The 17,489-nt window shown below is 43.3% G+C and overlaps 1 protein-coding gene across 1 annotated transcript in view; it reads right to left on the bottom strand.

Moving 5' to 3' along the window:
* LOC111581816 (nck-associated protein 5-like) overlaps nt 1-17,489 on the bottom strand; it is a 155,340-nt gene that overhangs the window by 88,561 nt on the left and 49,290 nt on the right. Inside the window, 1 exon segment of the mRNA XM_035957365.2 lies at nt 13,534-13,607. Within this exon segment, the coding sequence (XP_035813258.2) occupies nt 13,534-13,607 (74 nt within the window).

Raw genomic sequence — 17,489 nt, 5'->3', positions numbered from 1 at the left:
CACAATCAGCATGACTGCAAAATCTGGCAGCCACATAGAAAATAACGCAGTTTTGTCGTGTCATTTATGCTGATGGCTGTCTTCTTCTTACCCTGGTGGAGATGCAGCATCCTGGTGCATTCAGAGGACACACATGGTAATCCACCAGCACGCTTTCCTCCTGCTCTGCAGCTGCCAGCCACTGATCCCGCAGATGATAAAGTTTACATCCACAATGCAGCAGTGCCGGCTCCCTGCCTTGCCTCTCCACTTGACTGAGACCAAACTGCCTCTCCTCCCCGTCTCTCTCTTTTCTTTTCTGTGTTCCCTCAAGCCCTCAAAATCCTTGCTTGCCTTTCTTTCTCCCACTGCTCGCCGCTTCTGTCCTCAACCCTCCCCTGTCTGTCTCAATCTGGTAACGTGCACTGACTGTCCAGCTTCCCGTCTCCTTCCTGCTACATACAGTCTCCTTCTGCTCTGTGCTCTCCCTCACTAACAACTCACGCTCGGAGGCTGCTCTTCACACACACAGTGTTATGTGCCTCCTCCCCGCCCATCCCGCCTCCCAGGCTTTATCTTTCCTCAGAATATTCCTCTCCTCAGTCTGCTTCTCCCTCTGACTGCCTCCCTCCTCCTCGGGCTTCCAGGACGTTTAACATGTGTTCGGGGAGACGGCTTCTCTGCTGCCTCTCTCAAGGTGGCTCTTTCCTCATGGGAGGAGAAGCGAGGGGTTTGCGAAGAGAAGGAGGAGTTTTGAGGGGGTGACAACACTGCTGATGAGGGGGAGGTTTGACTCAAACAAGGGGATGTGAACAGGAAAACAGCAGCCGGCTTGTGATGAACTGGAGTCTTTCAGTGCAGCAGGAAAGGAAAGTAGGAACAACTGAAGAAGAAAAGGGGACAGAATGTCCACATTTAATCACCCAACAAAGTGATAAAGTTGCACATTTTTGGTAGTGTTCATGGTGTTGGAGATGAAAAAGACCCTGCACACCTGCCCAAGTGGACGTAATTGATGGATTGCCCGGAAAGTTGCAAAAACCAATGAATTCCAGTGTCAGAGAGGTGTGTTAAACGATCTGACAAGGGAGGCCCCTGTGCGGAAAACAACGCAACACAAAGAGAAGGTACTGACAAAAGACAGACGGGAACAACAAGAGAGGAAGAGATCAAGATCAAGAGAGCGCAGGACAGAAAGTGAAGGCCAGCGGAGAGAAAAAAAAAAAAAAAGGCTGGGAAAGAAAGAGAGGGAGAAGTATCGCTTGCCTGGGCCGAGTGACTCCAGCCCATCTGCCGCAATCACAATCAGTCTCAGCTGAATGGCTGTGACAAACTGCAGCCTGGAGCCCATAGCCTCGACCAGGCAGGACGCCTGCGAGGGCCGAGGGAGATGAGAAGGAGGGGGATGAAGAGGCAGAGGAGGAAGGGGAAGGGGAAGGGGGGCATCGTCTATTGTCTGCTCCCCAATAGGACCAGTGCGAGAGGGGGCGGGAACCGGTGGGGTGAAAGGGAAAATTAAAAGGGTCCCGGTGACAGGAGCGCTCAGTTAAAGAGGGGAAAGAAAAGGACGGGGCTGACTTAGAGCCGGGGCCATCACTGCCACTTTGCCCCACATTCACTGTCACTAATGTCCTAAATGAACAATGACACCAACCATGTGAGAAAATTAGTTTGCAGGAGAGCGAAAGAGCAAGAGGAGGGGCGGCTGGGTAAGATAAGGGGAAGGTGGAGTAAGTCTGCAGATGAACTCGCAGGGAAGAGTTGTTACTGTCAGTTTGGGGGTCGATTATTTCATGCTGAGAAATCTGGCATCACTTTAACGGCAAGGATGAAAATCTGACATGTCCTGTCACACTCTCGTTATCAGATGTCTCCCCTGAAGCCACATTCCCCCCATTTGTCATCATAAAACTCCAAAAGATTCATGATGTCTGATTATATGACTGAAATGTCATGCAGAGGGGGGTAATTGTGTTTATCATAAGCGCAGCTGCCTCGTGGGGGGAATCTGAATACAGAGCGAGCATGATTTGATTTTTCGAGCAGGTGGTCACAATTAGACACCATTGTCCCATTTGGGTTAAAAAAAAAAAAGACAAATGGATGACTGAGTCAGCATTAACACATACACATGCGCCGTAATCAAGAAATATGGGAAGCGGTGGTCCTTATTAATTTGATCAGCGTTGAGTGATGTCGGCACAAACAGACAACAGAGATCAGTAGAGGTGGCGTTCGGTGTCAGAAATCGTTTTCTTCCATTTTAATTGCATAATGAGAGTCTTGGGGTGTATACATATATATATATGTGGGGTTTACAACTGCAATTGCATAAGTAATGAAAGGCTTTGAAAGTGTGTGAAAGTGCTGCGCATGTTATGTTCATGTATTCTCACGGTCATAATTGTGTATGTGATATATGTGTGTATATTTGATGGGGTGTCTGCATTTGTAAAATTCATGCACGTGTGCATGAGTTGTGTGTGTGTGTGTGTGTGTGTCGGCTGTGTGTGCCGAGTGATCTGCTGAGCTCATTAAGGCGCTGCTTATTGCTCTGCCAGGGGTGTCAGTGACAGATTCCACTGTTTGGAAACACTCGGCCGCCCACACAGCCAGCCTGGCTCCACCACGGTCGCACACACACACACACACACACACACACACGCTCACACACACTAAGGCTAGGTTAGCATTCCACAGGGAGGAGGGGGAAGGAGACAGGACGGTGCTGGGACAGTGGCTGGAGGGCCGGCGGGTCGATATGGATTTGTGATGGGGTGCGGGGTGGTCTGAGGTAAAGGGTTGCTGGTTGTGGCTGTGCGTGGTGTGCGATTGCGTGTGCACAAGGGGGACGTGTGAGTGTCAGCACCTTTGAACTGCAGTGGAGAGCGGCCTGGGTTAAAAAGGATGCTAGTGGTTGTGGTAGCATGTATTTAGATCCTTTACTGAAGTAAAAGCAGCAATTCAAAAGTGTAAAATACACGACTACAAGTACAAATTCTGTCACTTTGTGTAACTTGTGTTTCTCAAGTAAGTTCAAGACAAATTGCCCCTTGGAGACATTAAGTTCAAGTTGAAATCAAACTTTTACTTGAGCAGCACATCCTGTCAATAAATTGTGCTTGAGTTTTAAGTAAGGATGTGCTTTGTGTTGTGGGATTAACAAGGCAAAGGACAGAAATTTGTATACTAAAAACTGAAGATTAACTTGGTTTATGCTTACCCACTGACTTTACTTAAATATAGATGAACCCTCTGTGATGTCACTGGGCTGTTATCCACTGCAGTGGCATTTCAAGGTGACCTGCACCTTGATGCATGTTCTGACTACAAGAACCCCACCTGTAGAACCTCTTTTAGGGTTGTTTTGGGATGAGAAAACCTGGAGAGAGCTCCAGGGTAGATACTTCTCAGCAGCCCTGAAAAACAGCTGTATAGATCTTGATGCTGATTGGTTAACCTCAGATACAGCCAATGCTAATAACAAGCTGCATTTTTCTGTCCTCTCAAACATTCTCATCTTCACTGAAACCATATAGGCTAACAAAACAAATCTTTTATTGCTCTATTTCTTATGTGCTAATAGAATTTGTTGCGTTCAGTAACTACCATTTGTCGTTGTTTGTTGCTCCCAGAATTAAAAGTCGCAGTCATACCTTAGCAATAGAGACTAAAACTGTTTTTGCACCCAGCTCTAAACATGTGCATTTCTTCTGTAAAGTTGGGCATTTTGACATAGAGTCTATGGGGATTTACTCTCTTTTGGAGTTGGTCTCAAGTGGCCATTCGAGGAACTGTAGTTTGCTTGTTCTTCCGCATCTGTTTAATGTTTCAGGCTTGGAAGTTGCATCCACCAGAGTGCTGAGAGGCCAATCAAGTATGAACAAGGGCATGCTTTAGATAAAATATTTTAAAATCAATATAAAGCTTGACATGCACTTGAACTGGATATGGTTTCCATTTCAGCACATCTTCAAATGATTGAACAAAAGCTCCTTCCAGACTGTTAAATTATTGATGGATTAACATGGAGACAGCATGTTAATGTTGTAGCACGGCCAGATGGAGCTAAATGTAACCAGCTTATGCTGTTGCACAGTTTTATCTGTTGCAATTTCCTGTATTCAATAGGCTGTGTAAAATTTTCAACACCAGCCATCAGTAAAATATAGTGAAAATTACTGTGTGTTCCTCAGAAATGCAATAGTTGTATAGCTGTTCAAAATGGAAACATCCAGGTAAATGTTCCTCAAAAGTTTACCAAAGTAAGCATGAATGTACTGTGTTAAACTGCGAATGTACAAACATTCCTGTCAGTCCAGGGCTCCAGCCATCAGACACACTTTCCCTCCATGACATTAATCCCCTGCAGCTTGATCACAGATGAGTGACCAGAGGCGGCCGGGGAGGCCAGCATGCGTCACTTGAGCTCATTACCAGACCAGTCGATTCCGCTGTCTAGGTGTGTGTTCCCAGTCAGACATTAATCACACGGGAGGAGAAGAAGAAAAACTTCCCCTCTCTCGAGCACCCTAAAGACGATTAGCCTCGTACGCAGTGTTTAAGCTTAGACATGCTTCTGAGAACAGCTATTTAATGTCTGATACAACTGAGGGAAAAGTAAGGGGTGTAAAATCATTTGGAAACACATCAGAGGTACTATGGGTGGCTTCAATCCATCCAGGAGATATTTAGCTGTCAACATGGCTAGACTCCTCTGGGGAAGAATGGGGGGAAGGGAGGGGAGGGCGGTTCTGCATCAAGACGAGTAAAGGAAATGCCAAGCTGCAGACAGGCAGTGTGTTTGTTTACCCAACACAAGCCTGTCCAGGATCTACACAGCTCTAAACGGCAAACACCCAGACAGATGCAAGTCACATGATGGCTGCAAGAGCCCCTCCAGGGAATGTGTGTGTGTGTGTGTGTGCGTGCATGCTAGTAAATGTCTAAATGTGTGTCATTTAACTTCCTTGCTGCAAGACGAAGTGTGTAATACAATGAAAACGATAATGCACTTCCGTCATGTTTCATTAAGCAGGGTGATGGGGGCGGAACGATTCGCGGGATGGTGGTCCAGCGAGACATCATCAGCAGGCAAGATTTTCCTCTTCGCGGATCTCGGGAAATGCTTAAAGTCATCAAGACCTGAAGGAGCAGGATTAACACTGAAAGAGTTAATCTTTAATTAAGTAAATCTTAGAAATTACTTGCACATTCCTCGTGTGATTATAGCTAATAAATGGGGCTATTGTGGAGTAATCTTTGTGGTATCCTCCTCACACCAAGAATATGTAGAAACTACCTAGAACTTATCAAAATGAACATTTTGACAGTAGCAGAAGTCTACTAGAAGATCTGTGTTTCATCATTTTTCCACGATCATGCAACCTTTTTTAACACTAACAGAAGTATTCTGCTATTTAATATCATTAATTATGCAATCACACACACAGTGTAAAATGCGATATACCCATTGATTCATTCATTTCTTGGCAAATGTTTAATTGAGATGCTTGGAATAAAGTGATTTTGGTGAAATATTGCAATTTTTAAGCTTAGATTTGGTTTCAAATCACAAGTAGTTTATATCTTGAATAGTCTAAATGATGCAACTTTGTTGATTTTTGACCTGACAGCAGGTTTTTGGGCTTCAGAAGGTAAAAAGAGACTGCTATTCAGGCCAAAGTCAAACCTCTTCACACATATTGGCCAATGCTTCTAATGATTGTAGTGTCTTAAAATCAATAGATGAACCGTTCATTGATGTTAATATGGAGCACATTGAATAAGGAGGTTTTTAAATCATTCTGTTGGTGCTAGCCCCTCTACCATCTTAGACATTCTAGCACATAGCGCAAATGCAAAAGAAAGACTAATAGAAGCTGACAATAGTTTAAAATGCTTGTGTTTTCTAAAATATGTAGTTTTGTATGCAAATATGCATTACTTTATCTCCAACAAACAAGTTGGTTGAAGATTCCTCCAGGTGAAAATCAAGTTTGTTAGCTTGTTAACATGTTCATATGATGTTCTTTTTTTTACATGTTAGAAAACATATTGAATAGTGAGTAAATAGGCAATGCAATGGCTGACATTTCCACCTTAAAAAATGCCAATCACGATCTCAAAAACGCAGATTTAGACTTCTGGGCTTTCATCCATAATAAACCAAAACAATCCAATCCTGTCAACTTGCAGAGTGGGGCTTTCTGTAAAAAAAAGACTCAGGAGTGTGAATGGAGCTCTTGCCTTTGTGGACACATCAGACTGCACCATGATGAACGTAGCACAGCACCATATGGCCTCTGACATGGCGTGAGAACCAATCGGTTGCTATGTCATCACCTCTGTCTCCTGGTTCAGCCACAAGGTGGACAATGCGTACTGGCTGTGGACGTTCCAGGTGCGTCTCCTTCAGAAGAACAACAAGGGCCGCTTCCCTCAGGGATCTGAAGAAAAACTCCAAGATCTTTGAGTAGAAGGATCATCTGAGGCAGTCCAAGGCTTCTAAGGAGCTATTAGACAAGCACAGGACCATGATGGAGGACTACCATCACTAGCGGGAGGCGCTAGCGATGGTATATTTGATTCATTTTCTTAAGTTGAAAAAAAAAAGATTTCATGAATTGCAGCACATTAACTTTCAGGACTACATTGTTGTGAATTTCACACATTTTCACCCCTTCCTGTTTCCTCGAATAGATGAGGGGATGTTTTTCTAAGGAGCCCTGAGCTGGGGGTAAATAGCGTGGATGCAACCACTGTGACATCCACCAGCCAAAACCACATGGGATCTATCAACAATCCAAGCCACACAGGGTCTGTCAACAATGGAAACCACACAGACATATCACTCTGCTTATCTTGAAGCGAGGATGTTTTCCAGTGTGCTTCGCAGCACACCTATTAGTCAAAATAACTGCACAGTTTCATGAGCACAAAAGGAGTCATGGCACATTCACAAAAGCTGATCTTGATAAAAAAAAAATCTATTCATTGCACAGTGGAGAAGAACTCGAGCAAAGTTAATAGGCCTGAATGTTGTTGTGAACCTTCATTTAATCAAACAGACAATGGCAGAGTGACAGATAAAATGTAATATTCTAAAGTAATGGATAATAATAGTGGCTATTTTAAAGCACAAGGCATCTAAATGAGTGTCTGAGAACTCCCTTAGAAAAACAGCAGTGGTAATTAAGCGTTACGCAAGACCCCACTGAAAAGGACTCGGCTCTTAAACACAGTTAATTGCTTTTAGGAATGCAGATAATACCCTACTCAGTCCGAATGCCAAGAATACGTGTCACAAGTCCTACAAAACACTGTATATCCATGTTGTGAAACCACTACATCCCAGGTGGCAACAACTAAAAACTGCAACACTGCACCTACTGGGAAAGGGTGGATCCATTATGTAGATTTTTTTTCAGAAGTAGGCAGCTGCTTAGCTTCGTACTTAACCTTGAATGCATCAGAAAGAAAAACACGAAGGCTTATGGTGAAGGATATGTGGGGAGGAGGCGGTGCAGGGGGGCAGGCGCAGTATATAACTACTCTTACCAGGCGTGCATGGGAATGTGGCTAAGAAAACGACCTTGAGGGAGCATCCGTTAAAGGCTTCATTAAACCGTTCGATTAACCTCTTCCTCTCATAAGCTCCATAAAACTGATACATGGATTTTAGCTACAGCCCCAGATTTTGCACATGAATCAGGGCTGCAGTTTTTTGACAATTGCAGGACCACGTGGCCAAAAAGTGTTGACCAGTCCCAGTAGTGTCGCCTCCTTAACTAATTGCTTCAGGGAGTTCATCATCACTGACAAGTACGGTAAAGATCAACAAGACATGCTGCTATGTCAAAGCTGCCACTTCACCCTAACAATCAACATCTTAAAGGTGCTTTTTGCTAATTACAGATAGCACACATGAAAGCAAAGCCATGATTATCTCCTTTTTTAGCCTCAGATTGTTCATGGTTTGCACCCCACAAGCTTCAATCAAGCATTTATAGAAAAAAACCACTAATTTTAAAAAGAAAACACACACGCACACACTCGCACACACACACTCGCATTCCACTAGTGCCTAAAGGCTCCAGTGAAGGTTTCATGGATTGATTTATTCGCCTACTGACTGCTTCTTGAAGATATTTTGAAGTCTGGATTCCTGGGCCGTAAAGTGACCTCTAATGGAAGGATTAGGCTCGGTCATTCACTTCAGAGGGCACACAAATATACTTTGAGAGCGTATTAGATCCCTTTGGAGCTTAGCATGATCAAATTATTGCATTAGACCGGTCAACTTATCCAATTAAAGTTGTAAAATGCATGGCTCTCGCCCAAGCGAGACGACGGATCCTTGGGGCGTTAGGGAGTTTGCGGGAGGCTGAACCCTATCCACCTCCTCATCGACAGAACAGGCCTCGCCACATACTTCAGCTGAGGATTACAGCCTTTCATCTTGCTCAGACCGCCGGCAGCACACAGGCGTCTTTGAGGCCAGATATGCCTTGTAGTAACATCAGCAAGGTCCAGATTTGTAAAGCTGTTTCCCAGCTTTGCGCTCCTGTGGTCTTTCTTTCTCTTGCGTGCATATACTCACACATTTATTCCTCTCTTCCTAAACATTGCTGTCCTCACGGCAGTGCAAGGACATTTCTCTCTAAATGACACATTTTGGGGACACTCAAATTGCTTATGGAGACATTTTTGAAGTCTTAACTTGAAACAGTTGCTGCCGTTCGTGTTTACTAAAGTGATTAGTGGCTGAAAAACTCTTCATAGTTTTAAAAAAATACGAAAATTTCAGAGTAGCTCAAATGACACAATGAGTTTCATACTGACAAAGAATAGACACATTAAATAATCCAACTACACTTATTACACCAACACATAGTCTTTGATAGTTGCTTTGCAAACAGCACTCCAAAACATCCAACTTTGTCTGGTGAAGCAAGGACAAATGGGCAGAAATGTTGAGCTGTTACAAGACTAAAATGGTCAATTTTCAATTCTACCCACAGGCAAATTCACTTACACAAAGCAAGTCCTATTACCTATAATCCCTCAGCTAAGTGCACATCTGATCTGACCTCCACTCTTCTATCTCTGCTGTCTTCGAAGCGACATCGCTCCATGAACATGACAAATAGCTTATTGATCAGCAGATGTCGTCGCTAATGTCCTTTCGACTTGGGCTGCAGCTGCACCGTCTGCTGCGCGCAACCTGTCCTAAGCCTTGTGCATCTCCAGCTGAGTCCCCTGCCTCCCCCACATCCACACCTCCCCACTTCCCAGTTGCTCTGAGCGAGGCCCCCTGCCTACCAGCCCACCCTCCTTGTCCCTCCCTTGTCCTCCAAGGTGTGGAGAGGGGTCACAGACAAATGCCATCTGTTCCAGCAGGCGGAAAATGGCAGGTGAGGCCAGTTTTGGACTATGTGACCTGATAGCGGCTAGCTACGGCATGCTTGACCCATTAAAAACAAGGTCAAGAGAAGATTCGAGGGGAGAAACAAAAAACAGCTGACAAATCAAGAGTGGGAAAGCAGAGATAGAGAGAAAAAAAAATCTAATCTACATTGTTTTAATCCACGGGGAAGATTACACAGTCATGGTGCCTTGACACAGCAGCTTGTCAGAAAGAGGTCATGCAAACTTACTCCCCACCCGTCATGCTTTTCAGCGCTGCAGACCATCCATATGTCCCTCCCACACATGTGTCACTAAGCAGAAGTCTTTAATAAAGTCCATTTTCATATCTAACTTACTTTATCTTGACTGTGTATCTAATATATCAAGACCGCCAGTGACGAGACCCTTAAAAAGAAATGTTATCATTTTTAATGACAGCACACTGAAAACAAATGATAAATTAGTGGAAACCCGGGTTTAGTGTCCAACTGTACATTATGTGTGATGTTGCCAAATTTGGATTTGCTCCATCTGATGTTGACACTGTGCTGTGGAGCTTTTGTTTCCGTCTGTCAAGGACGTGGTCACATTGAATGGAGGGAGCAGGAAAGCCCTGGCAGCATCCCACTGGGGTTTTGTGCTCCATCGAGCAATGATGCTGCGAGTGAGTGTAAGAGACAGTGTGCCTCTCTGTGTCTATGCATGGGGCTTAAGGATGTCCAGGATACAGCAGATGTTTCCGACGTACAATCGAAAACAAGCTAAAAATGATCTTTAATTAGACTCGTGATTAAATATCTATCTGTCTTTTCATTAGTATACACTCGCCACCTGTAAGCTTGTAAGGTGGCTACGAGCAATTAAAGCTAGCTTATTCACAGATGACACCAACTTAGCAAGGAAGATGGAAAAAATGTAACTTTTGCAGCATACCTCACATCCACCTCAGCTTTCTAAACAATCAAAAAGTAGTCTGTTTGCTAGGTGAAATCAAGAAGTTCTCAAAGTGTGCCTGTATAAAGCAAATAATTGATAATTTTGGTTGTTGTCCTTTTTGAATTGTCTCGCCAGTTTTTTAGTGCTCTCTAGAAATGCCATTTTGTAAACCAAGGCTCATACTACAGGAGTTTCGGGTCAGTTTGACAATGTTTCACCCTTCCTGACAATAAGAGAAGAAATCTGGTCTGCGAATTTATGTTAAATCCAGACTACTTGGTAATGTGAGTGTCTTAAATTGTTTGCTACAGACATGTAAACTGAGTAAAAGTCTCACCTCTGGTTCTCGCCAAGGAATAGACGACTCATGTTGACTGCATCTCCTTGACCAATCATCCATACTCCTAGCCTTCTGGTTTCTCACTGGGGAAAGTATTATTTGCGTTACGGCAAGTTGTTTGATCAAAGTCTCCATTCTGTTTGTCTTTTTTCCCATGAGATCACATGAGGCATTGCACTGCTCCTTGATTGCTCCTTCTGACACAAATATGTCAGGAGAAGCAATACGTCGCTGCGTTGTGGTTTTCAAATCTTGTCTGAGATTAAAGAAAAAATAGCTGAAGTCTATCCTTATGTGAGCGTATATGAATTCCTGTAGTGTGAGCCTGATTTCAATTTGCAATTAATGCTGGATCTGCCCCAAACACCAAACCTTAACCTTAAATTTCATTTTGGGGGATGACCAAGTAATCACGGGGAGCCAAATCTGGTAATAATGGCCAATAAAGAGCGATGATTGTGTTCAGGTGGCTAAAAATTTGTGCGTTAGTAATTAATTAACCCCATGAATGACAAGCATGTTCTTGGTTAAACTACTGAACTGACATGTCTTCTTCGATCTCGGAGACTGGCTGGTCCATTGAGGACTGTTGCTAAGAAGGCCAAAGATGATGATCCTCGAGATGAAGGTTGGGTCAGGTTGACACATGATTTGACTTTGCAGGTGGTCAGAACTTGACTTCCAGAGAGCTCTACAAGTGTGGCAGGAGCACTAGGAGCAGTGCAGTGTTGCACAAGAGGACTACGTTGAAATGGATAGCGCTCAAATTTAAATCAGGCACAGTTTTTGCTTTTAATAGTTTCAGTCTTTGAACTTTTTGATTGCAAAGTCCCAGTATCATCCTTTTAAGGGTAAAAATACCAACCACAACAAAGCTGACACTGTATCTCATTTTCATTTGACACAACAACAGGCATATCTGATATTCATGCACCATCACTGATTTAAAAACATAACGTGGTTAACACAGAAGTCATAATTGTCCAATCTGTGTACCTCGCCAGTGTGAAACTACCCTATAATATGGTACAATGAGTGATATGAATGCAGTAGGTCACTAGGTCATGAAGTAGGGATGCAGAGAACTAGAGGAATGTAAGGGCTTCTCTTTCTCCTCTTGATGGATTGATGGGCCCCATATTCTGACGGGTGGAGGGAGACATCCACAGCGTCGTGAGATGCTGCCTAATAAGGGGAAGGAGGCATTATTTTACTTGGGGTCTATGTTTTATCTGAACAAAAGCCTCTGTGAAGCCATTTGTCACTGCCACCCCTCAGAATGCAACAACACTGGAGAAGAAATGAGAACAAATCCTGCCTGGTGGTATGTTGTTTCTAAAAACTGAGCTTCAAAGACATGGAATTTCCAAAGAGTGGTGCTGGTCTGAATGTGGTCTGTTTACAACATCTATATGGTTGCATCTCAACTATGCAGAACTTCTTGCAGTAGCATCTGTCACTACCCTGTAGACAAAACCATCTTTGTAAATAGCTCTTCCCCACAGACAAACTTCAACCACAAACTCTGGGCTCACCAGCATCACATGTCTCTTATCCCCACATCTTTAAATCAGGATATGCAATTGAAGGATTTACTTCAAAAAGCAAAAACTACTTCAAGTTTGGATTAATGTAAACCACACAGTTTCTCTCTGCAGAGGCAATTTTTACAATATTCACAGTTTCAAAGCCACACGGCTTGTTAGTTTTGACTTGTGTTCAGTTTATATGAATGCAGCTGTTAAATAAACACTAAGTTAAACAATACTCACAGTTCTACATTGAAGGATAGTTAATTTCCAGTAAATTATCTCACTGAAAGGTCTAGTGTATTCCGTAACATTTCAAACTGACCACTACCAGCTAGTCCTCTTTCTAAGCTTCGTTGTACTTCTACGGACATAGACTGTATGCTTTGAGATGGCACAATCAGATCTAAAAACAGTGTAAATGGCCTACCTAGTGCCATGTCTGCTAGAAAGAATTGGAGTTTCCAGTGACTATAACACAGAGGTACTGTAAGCAACACCATGGTCAGCAGTTTACCCGATACAAAACCAACTACAGTGCTGATTTAAGGTGAAGACAGCCATTCCAATCAACAAGGAGTCAGTACAAGTTCATGGCTCTGAAGCCATTTGGCCCAAACACAGGTCAGTTGGTACAAAGACATTCTGGTGCTTCTAAGTGGCTATTAGACCCCTCTGGGTGTCAGAAGATGTCTTATAAGAGGGGTGAGGATGACTTGGACGGGAGGGTCATTCCTTTACACATCACTTCCTTTATTAAGGGGCTGCCCTGGCCTAGTAAAGGGGATGGTCAGTGGTCATTCATCCCCCCAGCCACCCACCCTGAGACCCCTATTCCAACCCCCAGTCCCTCTCTACTCACTCAGGGGGAAAATTACTTTGAGCTGGGGGAATATAGCTCCATTGAGATGGAGAGAGGCTTGTACAAAAGAGGGCGAAGTTTAAAAAATTATCTCTCTTTTCTATGGGGGCGGTGCGTCACTGGAAGCGCAAGGACGATAGGAGGCATGGAGGGGACAAGGTCATTAGATTGGCATCTCCATAAGCTCTTCATTCCCATTGTCGGTGCAAATCTGCTCCAAAGGACCTCCATGAGAAATGCCCCCAGTCAACCCCACACTGAGCCTGGAGTCTCCCCTTTTGTCTGCCACTTTTAGTGTGTTTCCAACACAAAAAGCATTTCTCAAGAACAGCGTACAAAGCTTGTCTCGCGCTCAGAACCAAACAACATTGTTCTGCTGCCTCTGGTTGGGAATGGATTGCAGGCAGCTGCTTGATATCGTCCAGCAATAAAACATCTGCCCAAAAAAAGAAAAAAAAATCTTGAGAACCTCTTACCTTCGGACATTTCGACGTTCCTCCTCAAGCTGTTTGAGTAGCTCATCGATGCATTTGTTGGCGTCCATGTATTCCTGCCAAGAAGAGATGAGAAAAGCTTATGTGCAAATGCTCACACTGAACAATCATTACAAAGTGAGCCAGAAAATAATGACAATTAATCATGCAAAAATCATGACTATGCATCCTCATTTTGCTTACAGAACAGAGACTTTTTTTTTTTTTTTTTTTTTTTAAAGTGTGATTAATCAGTTTAGTCTCCTTCTTCTGTCTCCTCTGTCTGTGTGTAACTCCAGAAGCACCTCTGGGTAACTTCTAACGGCTGGCCCAGAAGCGAGCCCAGCTGTGTAATGTCAGCTGGGACTAGCCCACACTCACAAAACGTGTGCTACTGAGTTACAGCACGGATGAAATGAGCTAAGGCTAAGAGCAGAATGGAAAAAACAGATGTCAGGATTTCTTGGCTTCAGCTTAATGATTTGCCTCTCAGTGGTCCGACTACATATAACAGAAGCGGGCTGCTGTAAAAAGTAGGCCACATAGGTACCATACCTCAAACATCTGTGTTTTTTCAGACACTACCAACAGTACATAACACAGCCAGTTGTGACTTGATGCCGTCACATCCGTGCAGTCTAGGTTTAAGACTAATTAATTAGATGTTAGCTTGACTGCTCATGACGCATCTCCTGGGTATATGGTTATCTCAGTGGGACAGATGCTCTCCATTGATTTCCAGATACTCTAGTCATGTGCTCGCAGAGTGTAATTGAATAATGGGGATTCCCATGAAGAGGTCACTAAGCCAGGAATCTCAGTATATGAGAAAAAAAAAGAGGAGTAGTATCTATGAGCCATTAATTTTTTGTGTCCTCTATTGCGACCCATAAAATTTTTTTCCCCCCACATTTATGGCAACTGCAGCTCCCTCGCCTGCGCCTGAACACTCTTTTCTTTGCTGCTATTGTAATCTCAGTGCTCTAATTACTCACTGGAAAAAATAAATCCCTTCTGTGAAACACAAACTCATTCTTTTGAATCCACCGGAAAGTAAACAAACACTGTGCTTACAGTTTTTTGGTTTTTTTTTTGCAGAGAACCCCTGTTGTGATAGTATGATAAAATACACCACATGGGTGTTCAAAGCAGAAAAGTTTGATCTGTATGGAAATGGATTATCATGAGACACTTTTCCGGGGGAGCCACATATAATGCAACCAAAAACAGCCTTCCCTTTAACACAAGCTCCAGTCTTCTGTATTCACAGTCCTTCATTGATTTTTCAGGCTTGATTGAGCTACTTCAGGCTTCAAGCCTATAAAGAACTTTTAATAATTTGCCAGGAGCAGCATGAGAACTGGTTCTGACCTCCCCATGACCTGCCTTTGGGGCCTGACCAGATTTAAAGTACTTCTGTTATCACTGCACAGGCTTTCTTAACCTGTGGCCTTGAGAGCAAACTCGCAATAGGCCAGATGTTCGGAAGCACATGCTGCTGGTCTAAATACAGTAACTGCAGTTGTTTGGTCTGCCCGCTCCTCCCTTGGTGCTGCTTCTGAAGTGATTATTGCACTTGATCTCACATCTGAGACTGCCACTCGAAGACAACCGTCGTCTGCACTCGCTGCGGTGCCAAGAACCCATGGCAAAGACCCAGGCTTCCTGCCGAGTCGCCAGTCAAGGGCACTCTGGTGACCATTAGGCAAAATAGGGCCGACGCCAAAGCACGACGACGGATCGATGCTTAACAGTGTGGTGCCGCATTTTCCAATTTCCATCACACTCTCCACTATTTTTCAAATGAAATAACAATAACTCTTGTGCTATCCATCATCTGTTTCATCATTGTTGTTCATTAATTTTGACTTAATCAGCTCAACAAATCTTTCATGTTTGGAAAGCAACCAATTACAATGTCTGACAAGAGTGCCCAAAGCCATTTGTTAGTCTCAGAGTGCCACAGCATGCAGCCAGAATGCCACTCTGTCCAGCTGAAAGGCCATTAGTGATCAGCTAAGTTTCCAAAGTTAGATTTACTGTTGGCTCCAGCAGCAGTGAATCAATAGTGAAAACCATGGCCAATGACTGCATTCGTGTTGCTCTTTGACTTCATCTGAAACGGGTGGGTAGGAAGGAGAGGAGCTGGTTGCTGGAAACTGTGTTCTGCAGTAAAATATCACAGATGCTGGTGTTCGGTAGTAACAAGGAGGCACTGAGCAATATTAATTACGAAATTCAGTTGTCTCAGCAATTTTGCACAGACATCTGCCAACTCATCAACTAAAATGTGCGACTTTTTAACTATCAGCCAAGTCTGGGGTAAAACGTCTGTCTCTTAAAGACCATTAGCAACACGATCCCATAATGATTACGGCTGCTGCACAAAGGGGAACCTTCTTCGTGAAAGCCCCATGTCAGGGGAAATATTTACAGGCCACATCAAAGTGGAGTAAAGCTGCCTAAGTCTGTGTTGTCATCACGTAGACCTCTCCTAATGACAGGGCACTGAAATAATCCTCGGCACACATGAAGGAATGCAGGGAATGTGGCATGCTTGTTGTCATGTGAAATGGCAGGGTATTTAAAGCGGGGATTTAAAGCATGACTCATGTATGTAATGCTACATGTTATATCTTCAGCCAGGCATTATTTCTGACGGTTTTATGGCATGAGTGAAAGCTGCACCGTTCCCACGAGGCCCAGGTACTCACGTGTAGACCAAAAAAAAAAAAAAAAAAAAAAAAAAGGATTCACTGACCTGAGACTTTATCGAAGGCATATTTCTCAGGACCGTGCTCGGGGGCGACTGCAGCAACAATTCCTTACAGTGGTTAAAACGTCCTGAGAGCTGTAAGCTCATAAAGAGTGCGTAATCACCTCCAAAGTATACTAAATCATAAAGAGGCTTTTACAAAAATCCTACCTGACAGCGAGATGTGCACTTACAGAACAGACTTTCAGGAGACTCTGGTGAAATATGTTGAATTAGGTGGATTTTTAATAGACTGCTATGTGAAATGTTGATATTGAAGGTGACGTATTCTCAAAATTTGGTTTCTTGTATTTAGGTTTATCGGCTGACAAGGATGTAGTGGAGTAGATTTACAAGAGTTGTAATGTTTCAGTGTAAAAAAAAAATCTCAAAAGTTGTTGTACAAGGTAAAATCTCATTGGATTCTACATATCTTGAGGTCATTCCATTTTTTAACCAAGATATTTCTCTCTATATATTTTTTTATATTTGTCTTGAATCCCAAAACAGGAAATATTTTCAGCTACATCACTAGATGTAAATTGTGGGTACAAACTGTCATTTTCGATGCATTTCACATGGTTTCTCTTCCTTAAATGCCAGTGTCCAATCAAAGGGATTCCCCCAACACTATGTTGAGGTAACACTGTCGTTGCATCCTTCACTAAGCTCCGTGCAAGATGATAATCATTGCTTCAAAGAAATACAAAGAGACAGAGTGAGGCTTTTTTAACCCTACAACAAAATGGTGATTCTTTACGGCAGAATGGTCTGGCTTTTCACAAATACATAAGAAGAACTCAAGCAACAAAAATCCTGTCAGCACTGTAATTACACAAAACTGTAGTTCCTCAAACGGCCACTTGAGGCGATTCCAAAAGTGAGTCAATCCTCACAGACCCCCATGTTAAAATGTCCTACTGTACAGCAGAAATAAACATGTTCACAAAAACAGTTTTGGTCTTGATAGCTAGTTTTCCCATTTGAAAGAGAGAGGCATGAATTTTATGTTACTCACCTGTTTAAATTATACTGAGGTTTAAAATTATGCATTAATATGGGCAGTTGGTACCGTCACAGGACAGTCCATGGCCGAGAGATTTATTTTTGTCTGCCCGGAATTAAGGAGGAATCAGCCCCTGTTGCATCCTGAGCATCAAAATTAATGTTCAAGACACCTATGGGTGACATCAGAGGGTGTTCA

Source organism: Amphiprion ocellaris, chromosome 24 (genome assembly GCF_022539595.1).
Source record: "Amphiprion ocellaris isolate individual 3 ecotype Okinawa chromosome 24, ASM2253959v1, whole genome shotgun sequence".
NCBI lineage: Eukaryota > Metazoa > Chordata > Actinopteri > Pomacentridae > Amphiprion > Amphiprion ocellaris.
The sequence above is the reverse complement of the archived record's forward strand: the minus strand, read 5'-3'. Positions and strand labels throughout refer to the sequence as shown.